At 38.5% G+C, this 21,271-nt stretch overlaps 1 protein-coding gene across 1 annotated transcript in view; it reads left to right on the plus strand.

Moving 5' to 3' along the window:
* The first annotated feature begins 232 nt into the window (after positions 1 to 232).
* Positions 233 to 21,271, plus strand: part of POM121C (POM121 transmembrane nucleoporin C) — a 29,319-nt gene continuing 8,280 nt past the window's right edge. Inside the window, exons 1-7 of the mRNA XM_016199015.2 lie at positions 233 to 796; positions 1,712 to 1,927; positions 2,252 to 2,410; positions 4,477 to 4,557; positions 5,990 to 6,161; positions 20,451 to 20,542; positions 21,162 to 21,235. Of these exons, the coding sequence (XP_016054501.2) occupies positions 237 to 796; positions 1,712 to 1,927; positions 2,252 to 2,410; positions 4,477 to 4,557; positions 5,990 to 6,161; positions 20,451 to 20,542; positions 21,162 to 21,235 (1,354 nt within the window). The 5' untranslated portion in view covers positions 233 to 236. The remainder of the gene's footprint in view (positions 797 to 1,711; positions 1,928 to 2,251; positions 2,411 to 4,476; positions 4,558 to 5,989; positions 6,162 to 20,450; positions 20,543 to 21,161; positions 21,236 to 21,271) is intronic.

Genomic DNA, 21,271 nt, shown 5'->3' on the forward strand with positions numbered 1-21,271 from the left:
TGGATGAGTGCTGTGCGGGTGAACTTGCAGAAGGCCTGGAGAATCCGAACTCAGTTTCCAGGAAAGCCGCATTTTTCGAATTGTGTCAGGTCTACCGCGTTGCCAAGCAGTACCGTTTCACCTCGGGGTCGCGCGTCGGAGTCGCGTACGCAGTGACGTAGCCGGCGCACAGTGACGCGGCGCCCGGCGCGGTGCACGCTGGGATATTTAAGTCTTCTCCGCGGCGCGGAGCCGCGATGTCTCCGGCGGCTGCGGCGCCTGGAGGAGGCGAGCGGCGGCGGCCCATAGCGAGTGTCAGGGACGGTCGGGCCCGGGGCTGGGGTTGCGGTGGGGCGGCGTTCCTTGGTCTGTCGCTGCTCGGCCTCGTGCTGTACCTGGTGCCGGCGGCGGCTGCGCTGGCCTGGCTGGCCGTGGGGGCTACCGCGGCCTGGTGGGGACTGAGCCGCGAGCCCCGAGGTTCGCGCGCCTTCTCCTCGCTCGTTCGGAACGCGCGGCGTCAGCGATTACTGCTCGCCTCGCCTCCGGCCAAGTCGGCAGTCAACGGAAATCTCTTAGAGCCGCGGACCCTGCTGGAAGGACCGGACCCCGCCGAACTGCTCCTTGTGGGTAGTTACCAGGGCAAGCCGGGCCCCCCGCAGCCTGCCCGGGTCCCGGAGGCCAGGGACCTGCGGGAGAGGCAGATCCGTCGCCCGCCCACCCGCACCTCTCCGCTGGCTCACTCGAGTCATCGCGTTCACCACATTCAGTCGTCTCACCCCACTCCTCTTTTCCAACCCTCCAGGAGGCCTTCCCACAGGTAAGATCCGCTGATCTTTCCCAGACCCTCCTCTATCGACTGGCTTTGAATTGAGGACTTGATTTCTAAATCGATTTTCTTTAAGTCCGAAGTGGATTCTGTGTCGTTTGACCTCCTTAATAATCTTGGTGCATGTCAACCATCTCTTGCCCCCTCCCCCCCTTTAATCTTTGGAATGAGATGTGATGCCACAGCTGTTCCCTTCCTTCCAGTTCTTAAAACTGTCTGAATTTAATACAGTATAGATTTAGCAGAATACTTGTTAACATTGAAATATCCCTACTTTGGGGGAAAATATCTTTATCTTTCGAGTGCAGTCATATAGTATTATATATATGAGTGTGTGTATGTATATATATTTTCGTCCGATAACAAATTTTTTCAGTTTAGCTGAGTTCAAAGAGGTGTCCAGGAAACACTTATTCCATTGATAAAATTTGATAGGGATGATCAAATTAAAGAGACATTTTCATTTAGTCTCAATAGCAGAGTGATACAAGAGAATACAAAAAATCTGGTAAAAATATTAGGTTCTTGAACATTTAAGTGTTGAAAACATTTTACTCTTGGGTTTATATTACTGATAATTTATTGAAAAGATTGAAGGATTCTTGAAACGTTTCTCCCTGTGTATCCTAATACACACTTTTCTTCAATTGTAGTTTTACTTGTGTGGGCAAAGTTTTCAATTTCTCAAATTTTTGAAGTCCATTGTGGGATGGCTGTTAAGCAGGTGCCACTTTCTGCCCTTAGGGAATGGTGTGGGAAGTTACCATAACAATTCTGTTCTGTGTTGCTTAGAGGTTTAAGCTCTCTGGAAAATATCTGAACCCACATAGTTCTCTAGTCAGTTAAATTTTCTGACACTCTTTTAAGCTTTTTTTGGTTCCATAACATGTCTCCTATTCTCCACAGGGATTGTGGGACTTTATCAAATCGGTTTTTAATAACACCTCGAAGACAATATCCAATTCAGCAGGCCCAATATTCCTTTCTGGGGGTACTTCCCACAGTGTCCTGGAATGGTTATCACAAGAAGACTGTGCTATCTCCTCATAATTCCAAAATGGTGTGCAGCCCAGTGACAGTGAGAATTGCTCCTCCTGATAGCAAATTGACTCGTTCTCCAATGTAAGTATTATTATTGGAAGAATAGACTCCTTTTTGTGTCCACTTCATTCTTCTATGGTTGTTTCTCTGATAAGACAACTATAAAGCAAAAAACAACGAAGTACCTCTTTATTTAAATGAGAAATCCCAAATTTGAGTCATTGTACTACCTCTTATTTTCTTGTTTTTTGCCTTAGATTGTAGCTTTAATTGCTTAGGGCATTTTCTCTGAAAATATAAATTACACTTTTGCTTGTTGGTTAGCTTCTGATTTTCAGTGAAGTCTGTGCTGTAGGTCATGGTAATTAAAATATTTTAATGCTAGAATATTGTCTTTCATTGCAGACCAGAACAGTTAATTAGCTCAACACTGTCCTCACCATCAAGTAATGCTCCAGATCCATGTGCAAAGGAGACTGTACTGAGTGCCCTCAAAGAGAGGAAGAAAAGAACAGTGGAGGAGGAAGAACAAATACTCACTGATGGCCAGGAAAATAAAAGAAGGTAACAGGCCCAGCAGAGTACTAAAAAGGCCTCCCATCTAGACTCCTGTGATTTGTTGAAATGCAGGTTACTCCCCCAAAAGACACAGAGGCCAGTTTCAGTTTGTGAGCCTTAGTAGGTCCCCTTCTTTGGCTTTCATGGAAGAACTTAGTAACAAGGGCTTTAATGCTGTTCATTTCAGGTTTAGGCACAGGTTAGATGAATTTTATAATTTACCTTTTCCCTAAGTATTGGGATAAGCCAACAACTGTTAGTCATGTTAGCCTCATACTTTTTTTTAAGAAAGATATTTAAATACACACACACACATTATTGATTTCAGAGGGAGGGAGAGAGAGATAGAAACATCCATAATGAGAGAGAGTCATTGATTGGCTGCCTCCTGCACACCCCGTACCAGGGATCAAGCCTGAAACCTGGGCATGTGCCCTGGCTGGGAATCAAACCCTGACATCCTGGTTCATAGGTTGATGCTCAACCACTGAGCCACACTGGCTGGGCTAGCCTCATACTTTTGATACAAATGTGTTAAATTCTGTTTTTGAGAGGGAATCTTCAAAGGCTTCCCCTCCTTGTGTTGTTCAGTTATTTGGGTAACCACCAGTTTAAGTGTCATAATTGTGCTGAAGGGAATGCTTGGGAAATAAAACTAGTAGACTAGTATGGTAGATTTATCAGTAACGAGTAAAACCAACTTCATTAATTGGTTTTCAATAACTTAATGAAAATGAAGTAAGGAGTCTTATTTCCCGAGTATGGAAAGAAAGGAGGTTGAAGTTACTAATTAGAATGCAGAATTGCTTGTGGCTTTCTAAGGAACTAGTTAAGGATTCCATTCATTTTTTAATACAACAGATTGAGCAGCCACAATGTGCCAGAGCCTATTCCAGTTACTGTGGATAGAGCAGTGAACAAGACAAGTCCTCATGGGACTGGTTGGAGCAGGGAAAAAAACAAAAAGGGGAAGGATATTAAAACAAGGTCTAGATTTTAAGCATATAGAAGTTAAAAAAACACACATGGTGATAGAAATAAAAAAAGACAGGGTGATATAACAGGGTAATGAGAAGGGGGGGCTTTTTTATATCAGGTGGTCAAGGAAGTGCTCTCTTACAGGGAACCCTACACTTGAAAAATGCAATCATTGTCCCTATTACCTAGACCAAATTATTCATATGCTGCAGTTCCAGGGTTGGCCATCTTTGATACTTTAGATAACAAGTAGAGAAGTATTAATCAATGCAAGTGTATTTATTTAACATAGGAAGATCAGGTTATGACTAGAGACATGATTTACAAGTGAGCAATTTTAGCTAATGCCAGCCAGCTTAGCAGGAGTGGCAGGAGGCAGGGAGTGTGGAGGTGGGAGATGAAATAACTATTCTTATAGTCCCAGTAGGTTTTTCATGTTCTTAGGGATGGTAGTTTTACTTGACCCTAGTGACTCTATAACTGAGAATTCTGTATTATCTTTCCCATAATTGGAATAAGCAGTGATTATGTGCACCACACATAGGTCCTTATATGTGAGATATATAGTTTTCCCCTAATAGACTTGCCATATTAACCTCTAGATCACTATGGGATGTGCGGATTGGTCCCTAAGATTTTTTTTGTTTTAAATTTGTGGATAGTGAGGTGTTAAATTTGTGATTATAATAATTGATACACTGAATAGTTAAAAAGGTCTTGATGTGTAGAATAAGTTCACTTAACATTGTCAGTAGGCTCTTGTAAACTATGACAACATATAACGAAATTAATTTGCCCATAGGCTAATTGATATAAACAGCAGTTGAGTTCCTATGGCATCTCATCAATGTTATAATGAAATGACATTGAATGAAATGTTATTCAAAGATCTGTATTTTTATACTTTCTTTATTGCCAGGACAAACTTAGAATAAATTTATCTTTTGGAATCTTTGGGATTTGAAGCAAACTTTTTCTTTTCTAGCAAGGAACCTGTGCTCCATAGAAATAGTACAAGGTCCCAGGAATGAGAGAATATGTTCTAAGGGGGAAAAAGTCATTTCATTTAATTAAGAGTTTTTGATTTTTCATAGGCGCCATGATAGCAGTGGGAGTGGACATTCAGCATTTGAGCCTCTGGTGGCCAATGGAGTCCCTGCTTCTTTTGTGCCTAAGTAAGTGAAAATCCATCTGGTTGAAGTGTACACTTAAGAAAAAGGGCATTGTCACAGCTATTGTTCTATAGATTTTCCTCTTTGCTTTTTACATTGCTTTATTTGTTTGGGTTTCAAATCTTTGAAATCAGAGAGGAACATTTCAGTAACTTGCCACAATAACTCTCTCATAATTTCTTTCAATATTTTTTTTATTAATTTGGATGAAATGTGTTAAGACTAAGAGGGTTTGTAAATATATTTAATAATCAAGTATGTAAATAGAAAGATCACAAGGTTTGCATGATGGATAAAATACAAAATTGAAATTTAAGATAAGTGATAACTTTCTACGTTTGAGTTCAGATACATTTGAGGAAGAAATGGATTAGAGGGAAAGTGGCTCAGAAATTTGTGTGAAAAGACTTGGGGTAACATATGCTTAATTTGAGCCAGCAGTATAATATGGCTGCCAAAAAAGCTAACGTGCTCCTATTCTGTGCTGATAGAACAGAGACTAGGATGAGGCAGGTAAGTGGTAGTCCTGTTTTTCTTAATTCTATTCAGATTGTCCATTGAGTATTATGTTTGGTTCTGTGTACTACATTATAAAAGAGATTATACACAAACTGAAATTCATTTCCAGTGAAGCAACTAATATTTAAAGGGTGGTGGTGGTGGTGGTGGGTTGAGGGGGTTTTGAAGGTACATAAGTAATAGCCCAGAGGAGAAAAATCTCAACAGGAATAAGGAAATGAGGGAAGGAAGGATAACGGCTTCCAAAAAACTGAAGGACTATCAAATGAAAGAAGGAAAACAGCTTGCTCAGTACGGCACCAAATAGGATTGATGGGTGAAAGTTAGAGGAAATATTTTTTTCATCCAATGTAAGAATAAACTGGCCCACCACGTTTGACATTCATCACTCTAGGAAATAATGAGTTATCTACACTGTAACGGAGGTTGGATGGCTATTCTACAGGATTTAGAGGGAATTTCTGTTTCAGTTAGAAACTTAGAAAAAATGGTTGGTTCTTCTTAACTGATTTTTTTAACAGCTTTATTGAGGGATAATTGACATGTAATAAACTGGGTCTGAAGTGTACAGTTTGGTAAGTTTTGACATTTATACACCTGTGAAACCATCACCACAATCAAGATAATGAACATAACCATCACCTCCAAAAGTTTTCCGGTGTCCCTTAGTAATACCTCCCTCCAATCCTGCCTCCATTCCCAGGCATTCAGTAATAATGCTTTCTGTCACTGGAGATTAGTGTTTATTTTTTAGGGTATCATTTAAGTGGAATAATACATTTAATTTTCAAAATATTTGGCTTTTCCTTCTTGACTTTGTCAGGTATATTTAAGAAAGATTTTGTGCCCATGGATGAAGCATTAAAAGAACATTGCCTTCAGTAGCACATCTAACTATCTTTTTCCCTTTTATTAGGCCTGGGTCTCTGAAAAGAGGTCTCAATTCCCAGAGCTCAGATGACCACTTGAATAAGAGATCCCGTACCTCCTCTATGAGCTCCATGACGAGCACATACACAGGTGGCATTCCTAGCTCCAGCCGCAATGCAATTACCAGTTCTTACAGTTCTACTCGAGGTTTCTCTCAGGTACATTATTCCTGTGGGTGGCATGGGCAAAATGGGTTCCCAGCATTAATTAATTGCTTAGTCACTGTTTACTGACCACCATCTCTCTATCAGTTATTGGGATCACCTCTAAATTAACAGAAGATACAAATCCCTGAAAAAAAACAATAGGTCAGTGGAAGAGAATGGAAAGCTGAGAAAGTAAACCAGTGTATATGTGGAAACGTGATACAGGACAGAGCCATTATTGCACATAAATAAATAGACCAAGGATGAATAATTCAATAAATGGTGTTAATTGGATTGGAGAGGTAGACTTGAGTTCAAATTGCATTGGGTTATAAAAGAAATTTATCGTAGGTTGCGAATTTAGTGAAATTTAGTAACATAAATGCAAGATGAATGCCTAAGCCAGAGCAGTTGTGGGAGTGCAAAGAAGAGGGTAATTATAATAACCTTTACCTTGAGCACTTATTCTAGGCTAGGTCCTATCCTAAGCACTTTATGTACATTTCCTCATTTAATTATCACAACAGGACTATTAAGTACATAGCCATTATCCCTATTTAAAAAATGTTTTTATTATGTTAAATTTCAAATGTGCACACAAGGAAAGAAACTATGCTGAACTTCCATGTAGCTTCAGTAGTTAACAGCATTTTGTCAGTCCTCTTCCATCAATACCACCCCCCACCACCTTTTGGTTTTGCTCTTTTGTTTTAAAGTAAATTGTAAACACGTCATTTCACCTGTAGAAGTACTTCAGGATGTTTTTAAACTTTTTTAACATTAATGACCACAATACCATTATTCCTCTCAACCAATAATAATTATTTAATATTAATTAATATCACTCCATGTTCAAATTGCCTTTATTACCCCAAACCATCTTGATTACTTTGTGTCAGGGACCAAAAATCAACTCATTACATTTGGTTCATATTTATAATGCTACTACTTTTTTTTATGCTTTTGAAAAAACTGGCTCATTTTGTCCTATAGAATTTCCCACATTCTGGATTTAGTTTGCATTGTCCCTGTGTCATTTTAACGTGTGCTCTATCCCCTATTTTCCTTGTAAACAACTAGTTGGATCCTGAGGCTTGATTAGATTCAATTTCAGTTATTTTGCAGAATATTGCATAGGTGATGCTCAGACTTCCTATTGCATCATGTCAGGAGCACTTGAAGTCTGGTTGCCTCCCTTTTGTGACGTTAATGTTGATCATTGGGTTAAGGTGTTGTTAGTCTGATACTTGCATTTTAATTTTTGTATGAGCTTTTCATTTGAAAATTTTAGCAGCCATTCATTTTCTTTGCCTAGGTCCATTGTTTTATTAGGTTTCAAAATGGTGATATTCTAACTCTTTCCCTCTACATTTAACTGAAATTCTATGTAGAACGTGGCCTAACTATAGGAATGACAGGATAATAAGACGACATTGATACCATAGCTAACTCTAAAGGTGACTAATGATGTTTTTGCTGCTGTTGATTATCTTTATGAACTTCTGAATTTTTATAAGCATCTTATGATCCTCAATATATTGTAGTTATTCCTTTTGGTGCATAAAATTTTTCAACTTTGACCAGTGGGAGCCTTTCACATTGGCTCTTGTATCCTTTGTTGTTTTTTGTTGTTGTTTTAGTCGCTACCAGAGGATATTTTTCCTATTGCTTTTCGGCGGTGGGGGGGGGACGACACATCGATGTGAGAAAGACACATCGATTGGTTGCCTCCTGCAAACTCCACAACCAGGACCAGGAATTGAGCCTGCAACTGAGGTATGTGCCCTTGGGCAGAATCGAACCTGGGACCCTTTAGTCCATGGACTAATGCTCTAACCACTGAGCCAAACCAGCTAGGGCTCTAGGTATATATTCTTGATGCTATTATAAAGAGTATATTAAAAATTTAATTGTTGCTGGTGTATAGAAATACAACTGGTTTTGGGGTTTTTTTTAATCTTCATCCAAGGATATGTTTTATTGATTTTTAAATATATTGATTTCAGAGAGAGAGAGAGAAACTTCAATGATGAGAGAGTCATTGATCAGCTGCCTCTTGCATGCCCCCCACTGGGGAAGGAGCCTTAAACCCAGACATGTGCCCTGACCAGGAATTGAGCCCGCAACCTTTTAGTGTATAGGACGATGCACCAACCAACTGAGGCATCCAGCTAGGACACAACTGGTTTTTAGTTCAGAAAACTTGCTTAATTCTCAATATTCATTTGTAGCCTTCAGGATTTTTGTATGTAAATCATGTTATCTACAATAATGACAGTTCTCCCCGTTTTCCCCCCAGTCCTTAACAGTGTTTGTTTATGCCTTACTACATTTGGCTAAGACTTCCAGTATAATATTGAACAGAAGTGAGAGCAAACATCCTGGTCTTGGTTTTCCTAATTTCAGAGGGTGCACTTTCTATGTTTCATGTTAGGTATAACGTTTGATACAGATTTTCTATAAATACTTTACTGGATTAAGGAAGTTTCTTTTCCAAGGTTATATAGTCAAAGAACTAATTTTAGGAGACACTTATCTGTTTTTGTTTCTTTCATTTGTTCTCTTATAGGTATTATTTCCTTCTTCATGTTTGATTTTCTAGGGTTTCTTTTTAATACAGATTCGTAGATCACTGAGTAATTTTTTTCAGCCTTTTCTCTTTTCTAACATAAGCTTTAAAGTTATATATTTCCTGTACATTCAACTTTAGCTGCATTTCACAGGTTCTGAAATTGAAGTGGTTTTTGTTTGGTTTATAATATATTCTAATTTCCATTATGACTTTGAATCATAGGTTATTTAGAAATACATTGCTTAATTTCTAAACAGTTGGGAATTCTCTAATTATCTTTTTGTTGCTGGTTTTTAGTTTAATTACACTAGGTCACAGGATGATATACTCATATCAATCCTTGAAAAGTTTTGAAATTTGGTTTATGGCCCAACACATGTTTAGCTTTTTGTTGTTGTTTTAAATTATGTTTTTTATTGATTTCATTGAGTGGAAGGGAGAGGGAGAAACATCAATGATGAGAGAGTCATTGATTGGCTGCTTACTGGGGATAAAGCCTGAAACTTGGGCATGTGCCCCAACCCAGAATCAAACTGCAATCTCCTGGATCATAGGTCGATGCTCAACCGCTGAGCCACGCTGGCCACCCTTTTTTAACGTGTGTAGTTTTGATAAGTGTTTTCACTTCACTTGAAAAGAAATTTTATTATGAAGTGCTCAGTTGTAGTTTATCTTCCTTGGAGTTTGTTGTGTGGCTTGGTGTCTTTTGATGGTTTTGAAAAACGGTCAGCCATTATCAGTCTAGATACTGTTCTCCCCTATTTTCTCACCTCTCTAGTATTCCTGGACATGTTGAACCTTTTCATTGTGTTCCATGTGTATCTCTTTTTGTGTTTGTATCATTTTGTCTTCCCAAACTTCAGTTTTTCTGTTTTCTCGTTTACTAATTTTCTTCAGCTTTGTGGAATCTATTTCACCTCAGCCGTTGCATTCTTTTTTAAATTAAATTAATTGGGGTAACATTGGTTAGTAGCATCCTATAAGTTTCAGGCTTTCAACTTTATAATACATGTGTGTATTACATTGAGTGCTCAACATCCAAAATCTAGTTTCCTTTCATCACTATATATTTGACCCCCTTTACCCTCTTCATCTTGCCCCCTTCCACTCAGGTAACTACTATACTCTTGTCTGTGACTGAGTTAGTTTTTTTTCTTTTGTTGGTTTTTGTTTTATATCCCACCTGTGAGTGGAATCTTGTGGTTCTTGTCCTTTTTCATCTGATTTATTTCACTTAGTTTGATACTCAAGATCTGTCTACATTGTCACAAATGGCAATATTTCATCTTTTTTGTGGCTGAGTAGTATTTCCTTGTATATATGTACCACATCTTCTTTATCTAATCATCAGTTGAGGGACATTAGGTTGCTTCCACAACTTTTGGCTATTGTGAATAATGCTGTAAGGAACATAGGAGTACATATATCATTACAAATAAGTGTTTTCAATTTTGGGGGGTAGATCCCCAGAAGAGGAATTGCTGGGTTATATGGTAGTTCTATTATTATTAATTTTTTAAGGAACCTCCGTACTGTTTTCCATAGAGGCTGGACCGATTTATATTCCTACCAGCAGTGTACAGGGTTCCCTTTTCTCCATATCTTCTCCAACACTTGTTATTTTTTGTCTTATTGATAATAGCCATTCTAACAGGTGTGAGGTGGTATCTCATTGTGGTTTTGATTTCCATTTCCCTTATAGCTAGTGAAGTTGAACATCTTTTTATGTTATCTATATGTCATCTTGGAAAAAGTCTTCAAGTCCTCTGCCCATTTTTTAATTGGATTGTGTGTTTTGATGTTGAGTTGTATGAATTCTTTATATATTTTGGATATTATCCCCTAATCAAAGGTATTGTCTGCAAATTTTTCACTAGGTTGGTTGCCTTTTTGTTTTGTTGATTTTTTTTGCTGTGCAGAGCTTTTCAGTTTGATACAATTCCATTCATTTATTTTTTAAATATATCTTTATTGATTTGAGGGAGAGAGAGAGATAGAAACATCAGTGATGAGAGAGTCTTCATTGATTGGCTGCCTTCTGCACGCTCCTGACTGGGATCGAGCCCACAACCTGGGCATGTGCCCTGACCGGGAACCGAACCGTGATCTCCTGGATCCTAGGTCAATGCTCAACCACTGAGCCACGCCCAGCTGGGCCCATTCATTTATTTTTGCTTTTATTTACTTTGCCTTTGGGGTCAAGTTCACAGAAACCCCTTTGAGACCACGGTTCATAAGTGTAATACCTATGTTTTTTTCTGTGTATTTTGTTTCAGATCTTATATTCAAGTCTTCGATAGACTTTGAGTTAATTTTTGTGTGTGGTGTCATACTGCAGTCTAGTTTCATTCTTTTGCATGTGGCTTTCCAATTTTCCCAGCACCATTTATTGAGACTTTCCTTTCTTCATCATATATTTGTATGTCTTTGGCTCCTTTGTCGAAAATTAGTTGCTCATATACATGTGGATTTATTTCTAGGCTCTGAGTTCTGTTCCATTGTTCTACATATCTGTGTTTCTGCCAATACCACATGTTTTCATTATTGTAGCTTGATAGTTTGAAGTCAGGGAGTGTGGTACCTCCACCTTTTTTTCCCCCCTCAGGATTGCTTTGGCTATTTGGGATCTTTTGTGGTTTCATACAAATTTGAGGATTTTTTGTTCTATTTCTGTGGAAAATGCCATTGGGATTATGATAGGGATTGCATTAAATCTGTATATTGTTTTAGGTAATATGGTTATTTACAAAGTTAATTCTTCCAATCTGTGAACACAAGTATCTTTCCACTACTTTGTGTCTTCAGTTTCAACAGTGTCTTATAGTTTTCAATATATAGGTCCTTCACTTCTTTTGTTAAGTATATTCCTAGGTATGTTGTTGTTTTTTAATTTTTTATTTTTTGCAATTATAAATGGGATTTTTTTTTTCTTTTTCTATATTTCATTGTTAATATATAGGAACACAGCAGATTTTTATATATTGATTTTGTATCTTGCATCTTTACTATATTTGTTTATCTCTAACAGTCTTTTGATGGAATCTTTAGGGTTTTCTATATATGGAATTCTGTCATCTGCAAATAGTGACAGTTTTACTTCTTTATTCCCAATTTCAGTGCTTTTTATTTCTCTCTTGCCTGATTGCTCTGGCTAGGACTTTGCCACTACTGTGTTGAATAACAGTGTCAAGAGAGGGCATCCTTGTCTTGTTCTTGATCTTAGAGGAAAAGCTTTCGGTTATTCACCATTGAGTATATTAGCTGAAAGTATGTCATATACAACCCTTATTATATTAAGTATTTGCCTTCTATACCCATCTTATTGAGTGTTTTAATTGTAAATGGATGCTGGGTCTTGTCAAATGCTTTTTCTGTGTCTATTAATATGACCATATGATTTTTATCCTTCATTTTGTTAATGTGTGTCGCATTGATTGATTGGCATATGTTCAACTATCCTTGTGCCTGGAATGAACCCCACGTGATTGTGATGTATTTTCTTTTTTATTTATTGCTGTGTTTGACTTGCTAGTATTTTGTTTAGGATTTTTGTATCTATGTTCATCAGATGTATTGGCCTGTTGTTTTCTTTTTGTGTGTGTTGTCCTTGCCTGGTTTTGGTATCAGAGTAGTGTTGGCCTTGTGAAATAAGTTAGAAAGTATTCCCTCTTCAGTTTTTTGGAAGAGTTTGAGAAGGATAGGTATTAAGTCTACCAACATCTTTGAATGTTGGTAGAATTTACTAGTTGAAGCCATCTGGTCCTGGACTTTTGTTTTTTGGGAGGTTTTTAATTGCTGTTTCAGTTTTCTTTCTGTTGATCAGTCTGTTTAGGTTTTCCAGTCCTTTATGATTCAGTCTAGGAAAGTTATATATTTCTAAGAAGTTGTTCGTTTCTTCTTCTAGATTATCAAATTTGGTAGTGTTGTGGCATTCTTGTATAATCCTTTGTATTTCTGTGGTGTCTGTTTTAACTTCTCTTTCATTTCTGATTTTGAGTCTTTTCTCTTTTTTCCTTAGTGAGGCTAGCCAAAGGCTTGTCAATTTCATTTATCTTTTCTAAGAATAAGCTCTTTGTTTCATTAATTTTTTTATATTTTCTTTTCTCTACTTCATTTAATTCTGCTTCAATTTTTATTATTTCCTTTTTTCTACTCTCTTTGGGCTGCATTTGTTCTTTTTCTAGTTTTTAAGGTGTCATTTTTTTAATATATCTATTGATTTCAGAGAGAGGAAAGGAGAGGGAGGGAGAGAGATAGAAACATCAATGATAAGAGTCATTGATCGTCTGCCTCCTGCACATCCCCGACTGGGGATCGCGCCCGCAACCCGAGCATGTGCCCTGACCAGGAATTGAACCCCGATCGCCTGGATCCTAGGTCGACACTCAGCCGCTGAGCCACGCCCAGCTGGGCAAAGTGTAATTTTATTTTATTTTATTTTTATTATTTTTTAAATATATCTTTATTGATTTCAGAGAGAGGAAAGGAGAGGGAGAGAGAGAGATAGAAACATCAATGATGAGAGAGTCATTGATCAAGCCCGCAACCTGGGCATGTGCCCTGACCGGGAATCGAACCCTGATCGCCTGGATCCTAGGTCGACGCTCAACCGCTGAGCCACGCCCGGCCTGGCAAAGTGTAATTTTAGATTACTTGAGATTTTTCTTGTTTCTTGAGGTAGGCCTGTAATGCTGTAAACTTCCCTCTTAGTACTTACTGCTTTTGGTACATCCCCAAAATTTTGAAATGCGTATTGTCATTTTCACTTGTCTGTGTATCTTTTGATCTTTTATTTCTTCTTTGACCCACTAGTTGTCCAGTAGCATGTTGTTTAATCGACACATATTTGTGGGGTTTTTTTAGCTTTCTTATTGTAGTTAATGTCCGGTTTCAGATCATTGTGGTTGGTATGATTTCAGTCTTCTTAAATTTATTGAGACTACTTTTGTGCCCCAACATATGCTCTGTCCTTGAGAACATTATGTGTATACTTGAGAAGAATGTATATTTCATTGTTTTGGTATGGAAAACTCTGTAAATATTATGACCATTTGGTCTAATGTGCCAATATTTCCTTACTTTGTGTTTGAAGGGATAGATCTATCCATTGCTGTCAATGGGGTTCCCTGCTATAATTGTATTTTTGTCAGTTTCTCCCTTTAGGTTCATTTGCAATTGCTTTATATATTTTGGTGCTCCCAGTTTGGGTGCATACATATTGATAAGTGTTATGTCTTGATGGATTGTTCCCTTTTTGATTATAAAATGTCCATCTTTGTTTCTTGTTATCTTTTTCTTAGAAATCTATATTGTCTGTTTTAAGTATGGCTGCACCTGTTTTTCTCTTAATGCCATTTGCTTGGAGTATCATCTTCCACCCCTTCATTTTGAGCCTGTTTGTTTTTGTAGATAAGATGTTTCTCCTGAAGGCAACATATAGTTGGGTCTTGTTTTTTAATCCTCTCCACTTCTGTGTGCCTTTAGTTGGTGAGTTCAGTCCATTACATTTAGGGTGATTACTGATATATGAGGACTTACTACAGTCATTTTATCTTTTGTTTTCTGGTTGCTCTGTATCTCCATTGTTTCTTTTCCCTTGTGTTTGTCTGCTATTTTAGTTTGGTAGTTTTCTATGATTTTTTCCCCTCTGTTTTCTCTTTTGTTGTTGCTGTTATATGTCTTAGCTTTAGATTTTTGTTTTGTGATTACCATTAGGTTTATGTAAAAAAAAGTTTCAAACATACAGTAGTCTTTTTCTTCTGATTTGCATCTTAATCTTCATTCACCCGTGCAAGTTCAGTCCTTTTTCTCTCCCCTTTTGTTTTTGTTGTCACAAATTATCCCTCTTTATGCTGTGTTCATTTCCAAATTGCAGAAGTTAGTCTTTTTTAAATGCTTTTCCCTCCTTTAAGCTTTATGTTTTAATTGTTTAATACCCTGCTCTGAACAACAGTTGCCATTTCTTGCTTCTGTTTGTCTTAGTTGTGGAAAATGCCCCACATTCCCCAAGGAAGTAGACATCCCCTCTGTGACTGTGTCACTTCAGTTTCAGGGTACCACCCCCATGGTAGGATGTGGCAAGCAATGGGGCTCCGGGCTTGTGAGTTCCTGGCACTGCCTCCTTGTAACCAGGGCTGTCAGCTGCTCTGTACTATCTGAGGTGTCCCAGCTGCCAGAACTGGGTATTGCCGTGTGGGCTGGGGGGAGGTGGGTTCATGGGCCTGTGGCTTTCTCTCCTGTTAATGGTGGCTGCCACACCACTGTGCCCCATTTTCACCTCTGTCACTGGCTTTAGCTGCAGTGGGCACCAGCTGCTCATGCCAGAATGTTGCTTTTGCCCCTCCAGCCCTCCGTGCTACCCTGTGAGGGCTGCTACACGACTCCTTCCCCACTATCAAGTCAGCTGGGGCAACAGTGAGTGTCAGACTGCATCTGAGGTTCCTGTCTCTGACCTCTCTTCTGCCCCTCCACCCTTATCGTGCCTCCCTGCTCATTCCTCCTTGCTCATGCCCACCTTCATATGTCTCAATGTGTGGATCTCTCGGACATGTTTGTGTATTGAGCAGAGAACCTTCTGTTGATTATAGTTGTCCAAATTGTAACTTTAAGGGGAGAAACCAGGAGGTCATCTCACTCCACCATAATGCTGACATCACTACCTTAGGATCCATCCATTGCATTAATTTCAGTTATTGTTTTGTTTTTTAGTAGTGACCATTTGCCAGGATTTTTTTCTTAATTTGTCTTGATTGTTGAAAATATTACTGCTGTCCCCTTTCCCCACCCCCTTGACTCCTCCTATCCCGCCCCTGCCCCAGGCCTTCACCACACTATTGTCTGTGTCCATGGGTTATGCATAATATACATGTAAGTTCTTTGGTTAATCTTTTCCCACCCACCCACCCCTGCATTCCCTCTGAGATTCATCAGTCTGTTCCATGCTTCTATATCTCTGGATCTGTTTTGCTCCTCAGTCTGTTTTGTTTATTAGATTCCACATATGAGTGAGATAAGGTAAAACTGAATCAGGAAGAATCAGAAAACCTGAATAGGCCAACGACAACCGATGAAGTCAAAGCAGGGATCAAAAAACACCCAGCAAACAAAATCCCTGGTCCAGATGGCCTCACAGGGGAGCCTCACCAAGCATTCTACTTCTTGTTACATCAGTCCCTTTTAACATTTCTTGCAGTGCTATTTTGATGGTGATAAACTCCTTTAGCCCTTTTTTGTCTGGGAAGCTCTTTATTTCACCATCTGTTTTGAATGGTAGCCTTGCTGGATAGAGTAGTCTTGGATTCAGATCCTTACTTTTCATTTCTTTGAATACTTCATGCCATTCCCTGCTGGCCTGTAGAGTTTGGCCTGTAGAGTTTCTGATGAGAAATCAGCTGACAGCCTTATGGGATCTCCTTCGTAGGTAACAGATTGCTTTTCTCTCACTGCCTTTAATATTCTTTGTCTTGAATTCTTGGCATTTTAATTATGATGTGTCTGGGTGTGGGCCTCTTAGGATTCTTGCTTGGGACTCTGTGCCCCCTGAACTTGTGTGACTTTTTCCTTCACCAGGTTAGGGAAGTTTTCTGCCATTGTTTCTTCCAACAGGTTCTCTAGCCCTTGGTCACTTTCTTCCCCTTCTGGCACTCCAGTGATGCGAATATTGTTATAATTCATGTTGTCCCACAGCTCCCTTAAGCTGTCCTCCTGTTTTTTAATTGTTTTTTCTTTTTGATTTTCTGATTGCCAAGATTCTTTATATTGCCATTTAAATTCTTATAATAAACAGTTCCTTAAAGTCTTGTTTGATAATTCCAGTATTTGAATCCTGTTTCTGACGTCTGCTTTTTTTTCTGTTTGGTTAAACATTATCTTCTTATATAGTTGATTTTTGTTTGTTTTTCTGTGAGACATTGGGGGGGGGGGGGGGTGACTGTAACTTGAAGCTCTGAATGATGGTATCTTCCTCCAGAGAGGTTTTACTTTTGCCTCTGGCAGGCAGCTAGGGTAGACACAGATTACCTCCCTCCAGTTGGAATTTATGTGGTTCTGAGTTGGCTGTCAGTTCTTGTGAAGGCTGTTTTTTTCTGATTTGCCCTATATTGTAGTATGTAGCCTTTGGGATACCAACCAAAAGCCTGAGGTGTTTATTAGGGCCCCTCTACATTGGAAAGCCCTGAATTCCAGTTTTTGTCTGTCTAAGCCTAAGAGGCTGCCAGAAGCTTTTCTCAGCCTCTCAACAGCAGCTTTAACTTTTGGAATTAGCAGTCACCATGAGGGAAAACATAGGCCTAAAGGTGGGTCTCACCTCTTGGCTTCTCTTCTTTGTCTTGTTTCTGCAGTGTCTCACTGCCTTGGTAGCTCTTCATACTGCCAATACCTTCATACAGATGTATTTCATATTTTCTTCAGCATTTTCTGCTTGTCCTCACTGACACTAATAGCTCTTAGGTATCCTATTATAAGTAGTTTCCAGTCCCCTGTTGTTGTGTGATATTGGAATATATGGTAAGTTCTCAGAAGTAGATCTTAGGAAAGGGAAATTAAAGTAATATGAAAGTTCTTTATGTTGAAGCTTCTCTTTGAAAGAAGTGTGTGCTGAAGTAGTAAATATCCCCAGTAATCAATATAGATTTGGTGCAAGTGGTAGTATAGATACTTGACTCAATTATATTTTTCCAGAGGAACACTAGTAAATAGCTAAGTCTACAGCTATCCAAACTAGAAGTTGTAGTTTTGATGATATAAAATCATTACAAATGTTAGGCTGTACCAATTATAGACGTGAACTGTTCTACCTCTTTGTGTGTGGCATTGATATCTCCATGTATTCTTACAAGACATATTCTCCAAGGTAGGCATTGAAAACTTCATACCCCACCTGGCCGGGTGTGGCTCAGCAGTTGAGCATTGACCTAGGATCCAGGCGATCAGGGTTCGATTCCCGGTCAGGGCACATGCCCGGGTTGCGGGCTGCAGCCAATCAATGACTCATCATTGATATTTCTAGCTCTCTCTCTCCCTCTCCTTTCCTCTCTCTGAAATCAATGAAGATATATATATATTTTTAATTTTAAAAAAAAAGAAAACTTCATACCCCTATCTTGCATTTCTGACCATGTCTTTTATTATTTATTTATTCCTATACTTAAGCCAAGCCAGAACATTTATTATCTTCTAAGAGCACTTAATATTTTCCTGCTTCCTTCCCTTTTCTTGTTTTGTTCTCCATCTGGAATGATATGTATGTTTTATCAAATTGCAGACCATCTCAAATGTCACCTTATTCCTTTATTGATTCTTCAAAATGAACTCAGCATAATCTCTTTTTTCTTAGGCTCCTTTTTAGAGACATCTTTAGAGACTATTATAATCATTTTATGTACTATTCTCTTTTCCAAATCATAAATTTCTTGATGGGAATGGTCTTGCTTATCTTTGCATTCTTTGTAAAATATAAAGAGTTAGGAACTTGGTAAATAAAAATTGAGTTGCGAAGCAGAATTAAATTGACTGCCAGATACATAGATCATCTATCTCTTTTTGTGACTTGCCTCATTATATCTTTTGCCCACTTATATGTTCATTGCATTTATATGGAATTGCAAGTTTTACATTTTGACATGTTAAGGATATCAACTCCTCTCTTTAATTGAAAATATTTGCCTTTTAGTTTGTTTTTGGTTTTGAGTTTTTTCGTTTGTTTCCTGCCCACATAGATTTTTATTTCTGGTTTATGGAAACATTAGTGTTGTTGAAAATACAAATGGTACAACAGGTATACTTACAGTAAAGTCTTCTTCCCACATGACAGTTTTAAAAATTATATATATTTTTATTGACTTTGGAGAGAGGAAGGGAAGGGAATAGAGAGAGAAACATTAATGATTACAGAGAGCCATTGATCAGCTGCCTCCTGCACGTCCTGTGCTGGGAGTAGAGCCTGAAACCTGGGCATGTGCCCTGACCAGGAATTGAACTCTGGTCTTCTGGATCATAGGTTGATGCTCAACTGCTGAGCCATGCCGGCTAGGCATAGCAATATTTTTATATAGAGAGGTTCTTAGTTTTTATGTAACACTCTCAGTTTTCTTCTTTTGTTTCTGGCATAAAAAGTCTTTTTTTCTAACCCATGTATTTTAACAACTCATATATTTTTTTACAGTTGTTTTGTTCGTTACACTTCTTACATGTAAATTGTTATTACATCTGGATTATGTGTCTGTGTACAGTCTATGAAGTGGAGATACATTGTTCCCCTAAGTGTTGAACCAGGTTGTCTTTAACCCTGGTGAGTGAAACATTAGAATCACCTTTAGCACTTTGTTAAAAATGCAAGGTTTAAGGCCCAAGATTCCCTGCTGCCGCTACCCCCCCAAAATGACTGTCCTTTCTTGTTCTTACCTGAGAGTAACATTAAAAAAATAATAATATTGATTTCAGCATTTTTCTCAAGCTAATTCTGAGCCTTGGGTTTCCTGATAATAGTCTTATGGAGCTGTTTTACCACGGGTCTTTGATTTTTTTTGTTTTTTAAATATGTCTTTACTGATTTCAGAGAGAGGACAGGGGAGAGAGAGAGAAACATCAATGATGAGTCATTGATTGGCTCCCTCCTGCACAGCCCCCACTGGGGATTGAGTCCACAACCCGGGCATGTGCCCTGACCAGGAATCGAACTGCAATCTCCTGAAATCATAGGTCACTTGATGCTCAACCTCTGAGCTACGCCAGCCAGGCACGGTCTTTGATTTTTAAATCCTTTTCTTCCTTTGAATTTTCATTAAGCACTGTTTCTCCCTGTTTGTGCTTATATCATGTAACTGCTACAGAGTAAGAAATCACTAGAAGCTTCTCAGTAGGAAAATATGATAGTTTAGTGTCTTTATAATGAGGCCAAAGATTTACTTGCAGAGTGCCCTTTGTCAGTTACTTCACTGCTAGCCCCTTTGAAGGAGGTGAAGATGAAAACATACCATCTTTGTCCTGAACGGTTTGGCTCAGTGGTTAGAGCATCAGCCCTAACACAGTTGGGATGCTTGTGGGAGGCAACCAGTCAATATGTCTTTCACATCGATGTTTCTAAACTGCATCTTGTCTCTCTGTCTCTCTCCCTTCCACTCTCTCTGAAAAGCAATGGAAAAAATATCCTCCATTAAGGATTAAAAAAAAAATTAAAAAACAAAAACACAGGCCATCCTTGCTATCAAGGGACTCTGCCTGGCAGAAGAGACAGATGTATAGATGATTATTATATAATGATAAGTACCTAGGTGTTGTAAAAGTCATAAATGTCATTACAGCATATATTTAAAAATAAAGTTAATAAAGTAAAACTGAAAATTTAATGAAAGCAAAAGCTAAATTAGTTTGTGGGCTTATCTTTACTAGAACATTTTCTTAATTTACTCTGATCATATCCATAGACAGTATAGAGTAAATATGTATCATAGCTCTAAATCATTTAATATAATGTCCCTCTTTTTAATATATGCAAAAAGTACATTCATTCTTTCTACATTTATTAGCATTTCATTACTTTTTAGACTTTTTTATCCCATAGTTAATATTGCCAACTTTCTTTTCAGGAGCCTTCCTTCACAAAGAAATATTTTTTAGTCACTAACAAAGATACTTTATATGCAGTATGAATGGAACCATAAAATTATATTGAAGGTCAAATGCTGAATTATCACCTACCGTCAGTCATGTAACTTTTGTTTGACTTTTAGCTATGGAAGAGAAGTGGTCCCAGTTCATCACCCTTTTCCAGCCCAGCCTCATCCCGCTCCCAGACACCAGAGAGGCCAGCAAAGAAAATAAGGTAATCAGTTATTTGCTGTGTGGATTATTGGTCAGGAAAGGAGGGACATTTACTTGGCTCTTAGGCTTTCTATAACTTCTGGTTTGGAGAATCAAATTAACATCTAGAAGGACAGTGAATTGCTGTCCTTCCAGAATTGCTCTCATTTCTTAGTTCTTTATGCACTGACTGTAGGGCCCTCTGGCTCTCTTCTGCACAAGTGACTAGGCGTGAGAATAGAATAGAGTGAACGGAGTGAATAATGTCAGTGCGCAGTAGGCTTCATGTTCTTGACTCCAGCTGACCCTCCAGGTCTACATACAGTCAACAAGAATGCCACTCTCTCGGATTAGGTCTGTGCCTAGAACTCTCAATAATGTGGCCAGTTGTAAGGAAGGTTTTGAAGATAATTGTTTTGTGCTTGTTTTAAGACAGTGGTTTGTCCATGGTTTTTGTTAACTACCTCCCTTCATTTCTGTGAGAATTTTCTTTTCACTTTTTTTTTTTGTCCTGGCACACTGAGATCTCAAATCATGGTGGATCTAGACTTTGGCCATTTGGGAGTTAGGATGGTATAAGTTATTCAGTATTTATTTTCAGGAAGTCTTTCTGAACTTAATTCTGTGTTTTTCTCCTTCAGAGAAGAGGAACTTTCTCATCATTCTAGTCCTTCAACCCCATTAGTAACCGACAAGGAGTCCCAGGGAGAAAAGGGTAAGTTGATAAACACGTAAGAGTGGCTTTTGGTGG

Source organism: Miniopterus natalensis, chromosome 3 (assembly GCF_054644295.1).
Source record: "Miniopterus natalensis isolate mMinNat1 chromosome 3, mMinNat1.hap1, whole genome shotgun sequence".
NCBI classification, from domain to species: domain Eukaryota; kingdom Metazoa; phylum Chordata; class Mammalia; order Chiroptera; family Miniopteridae; genus Miniopterus; species Miniopterus natalensis.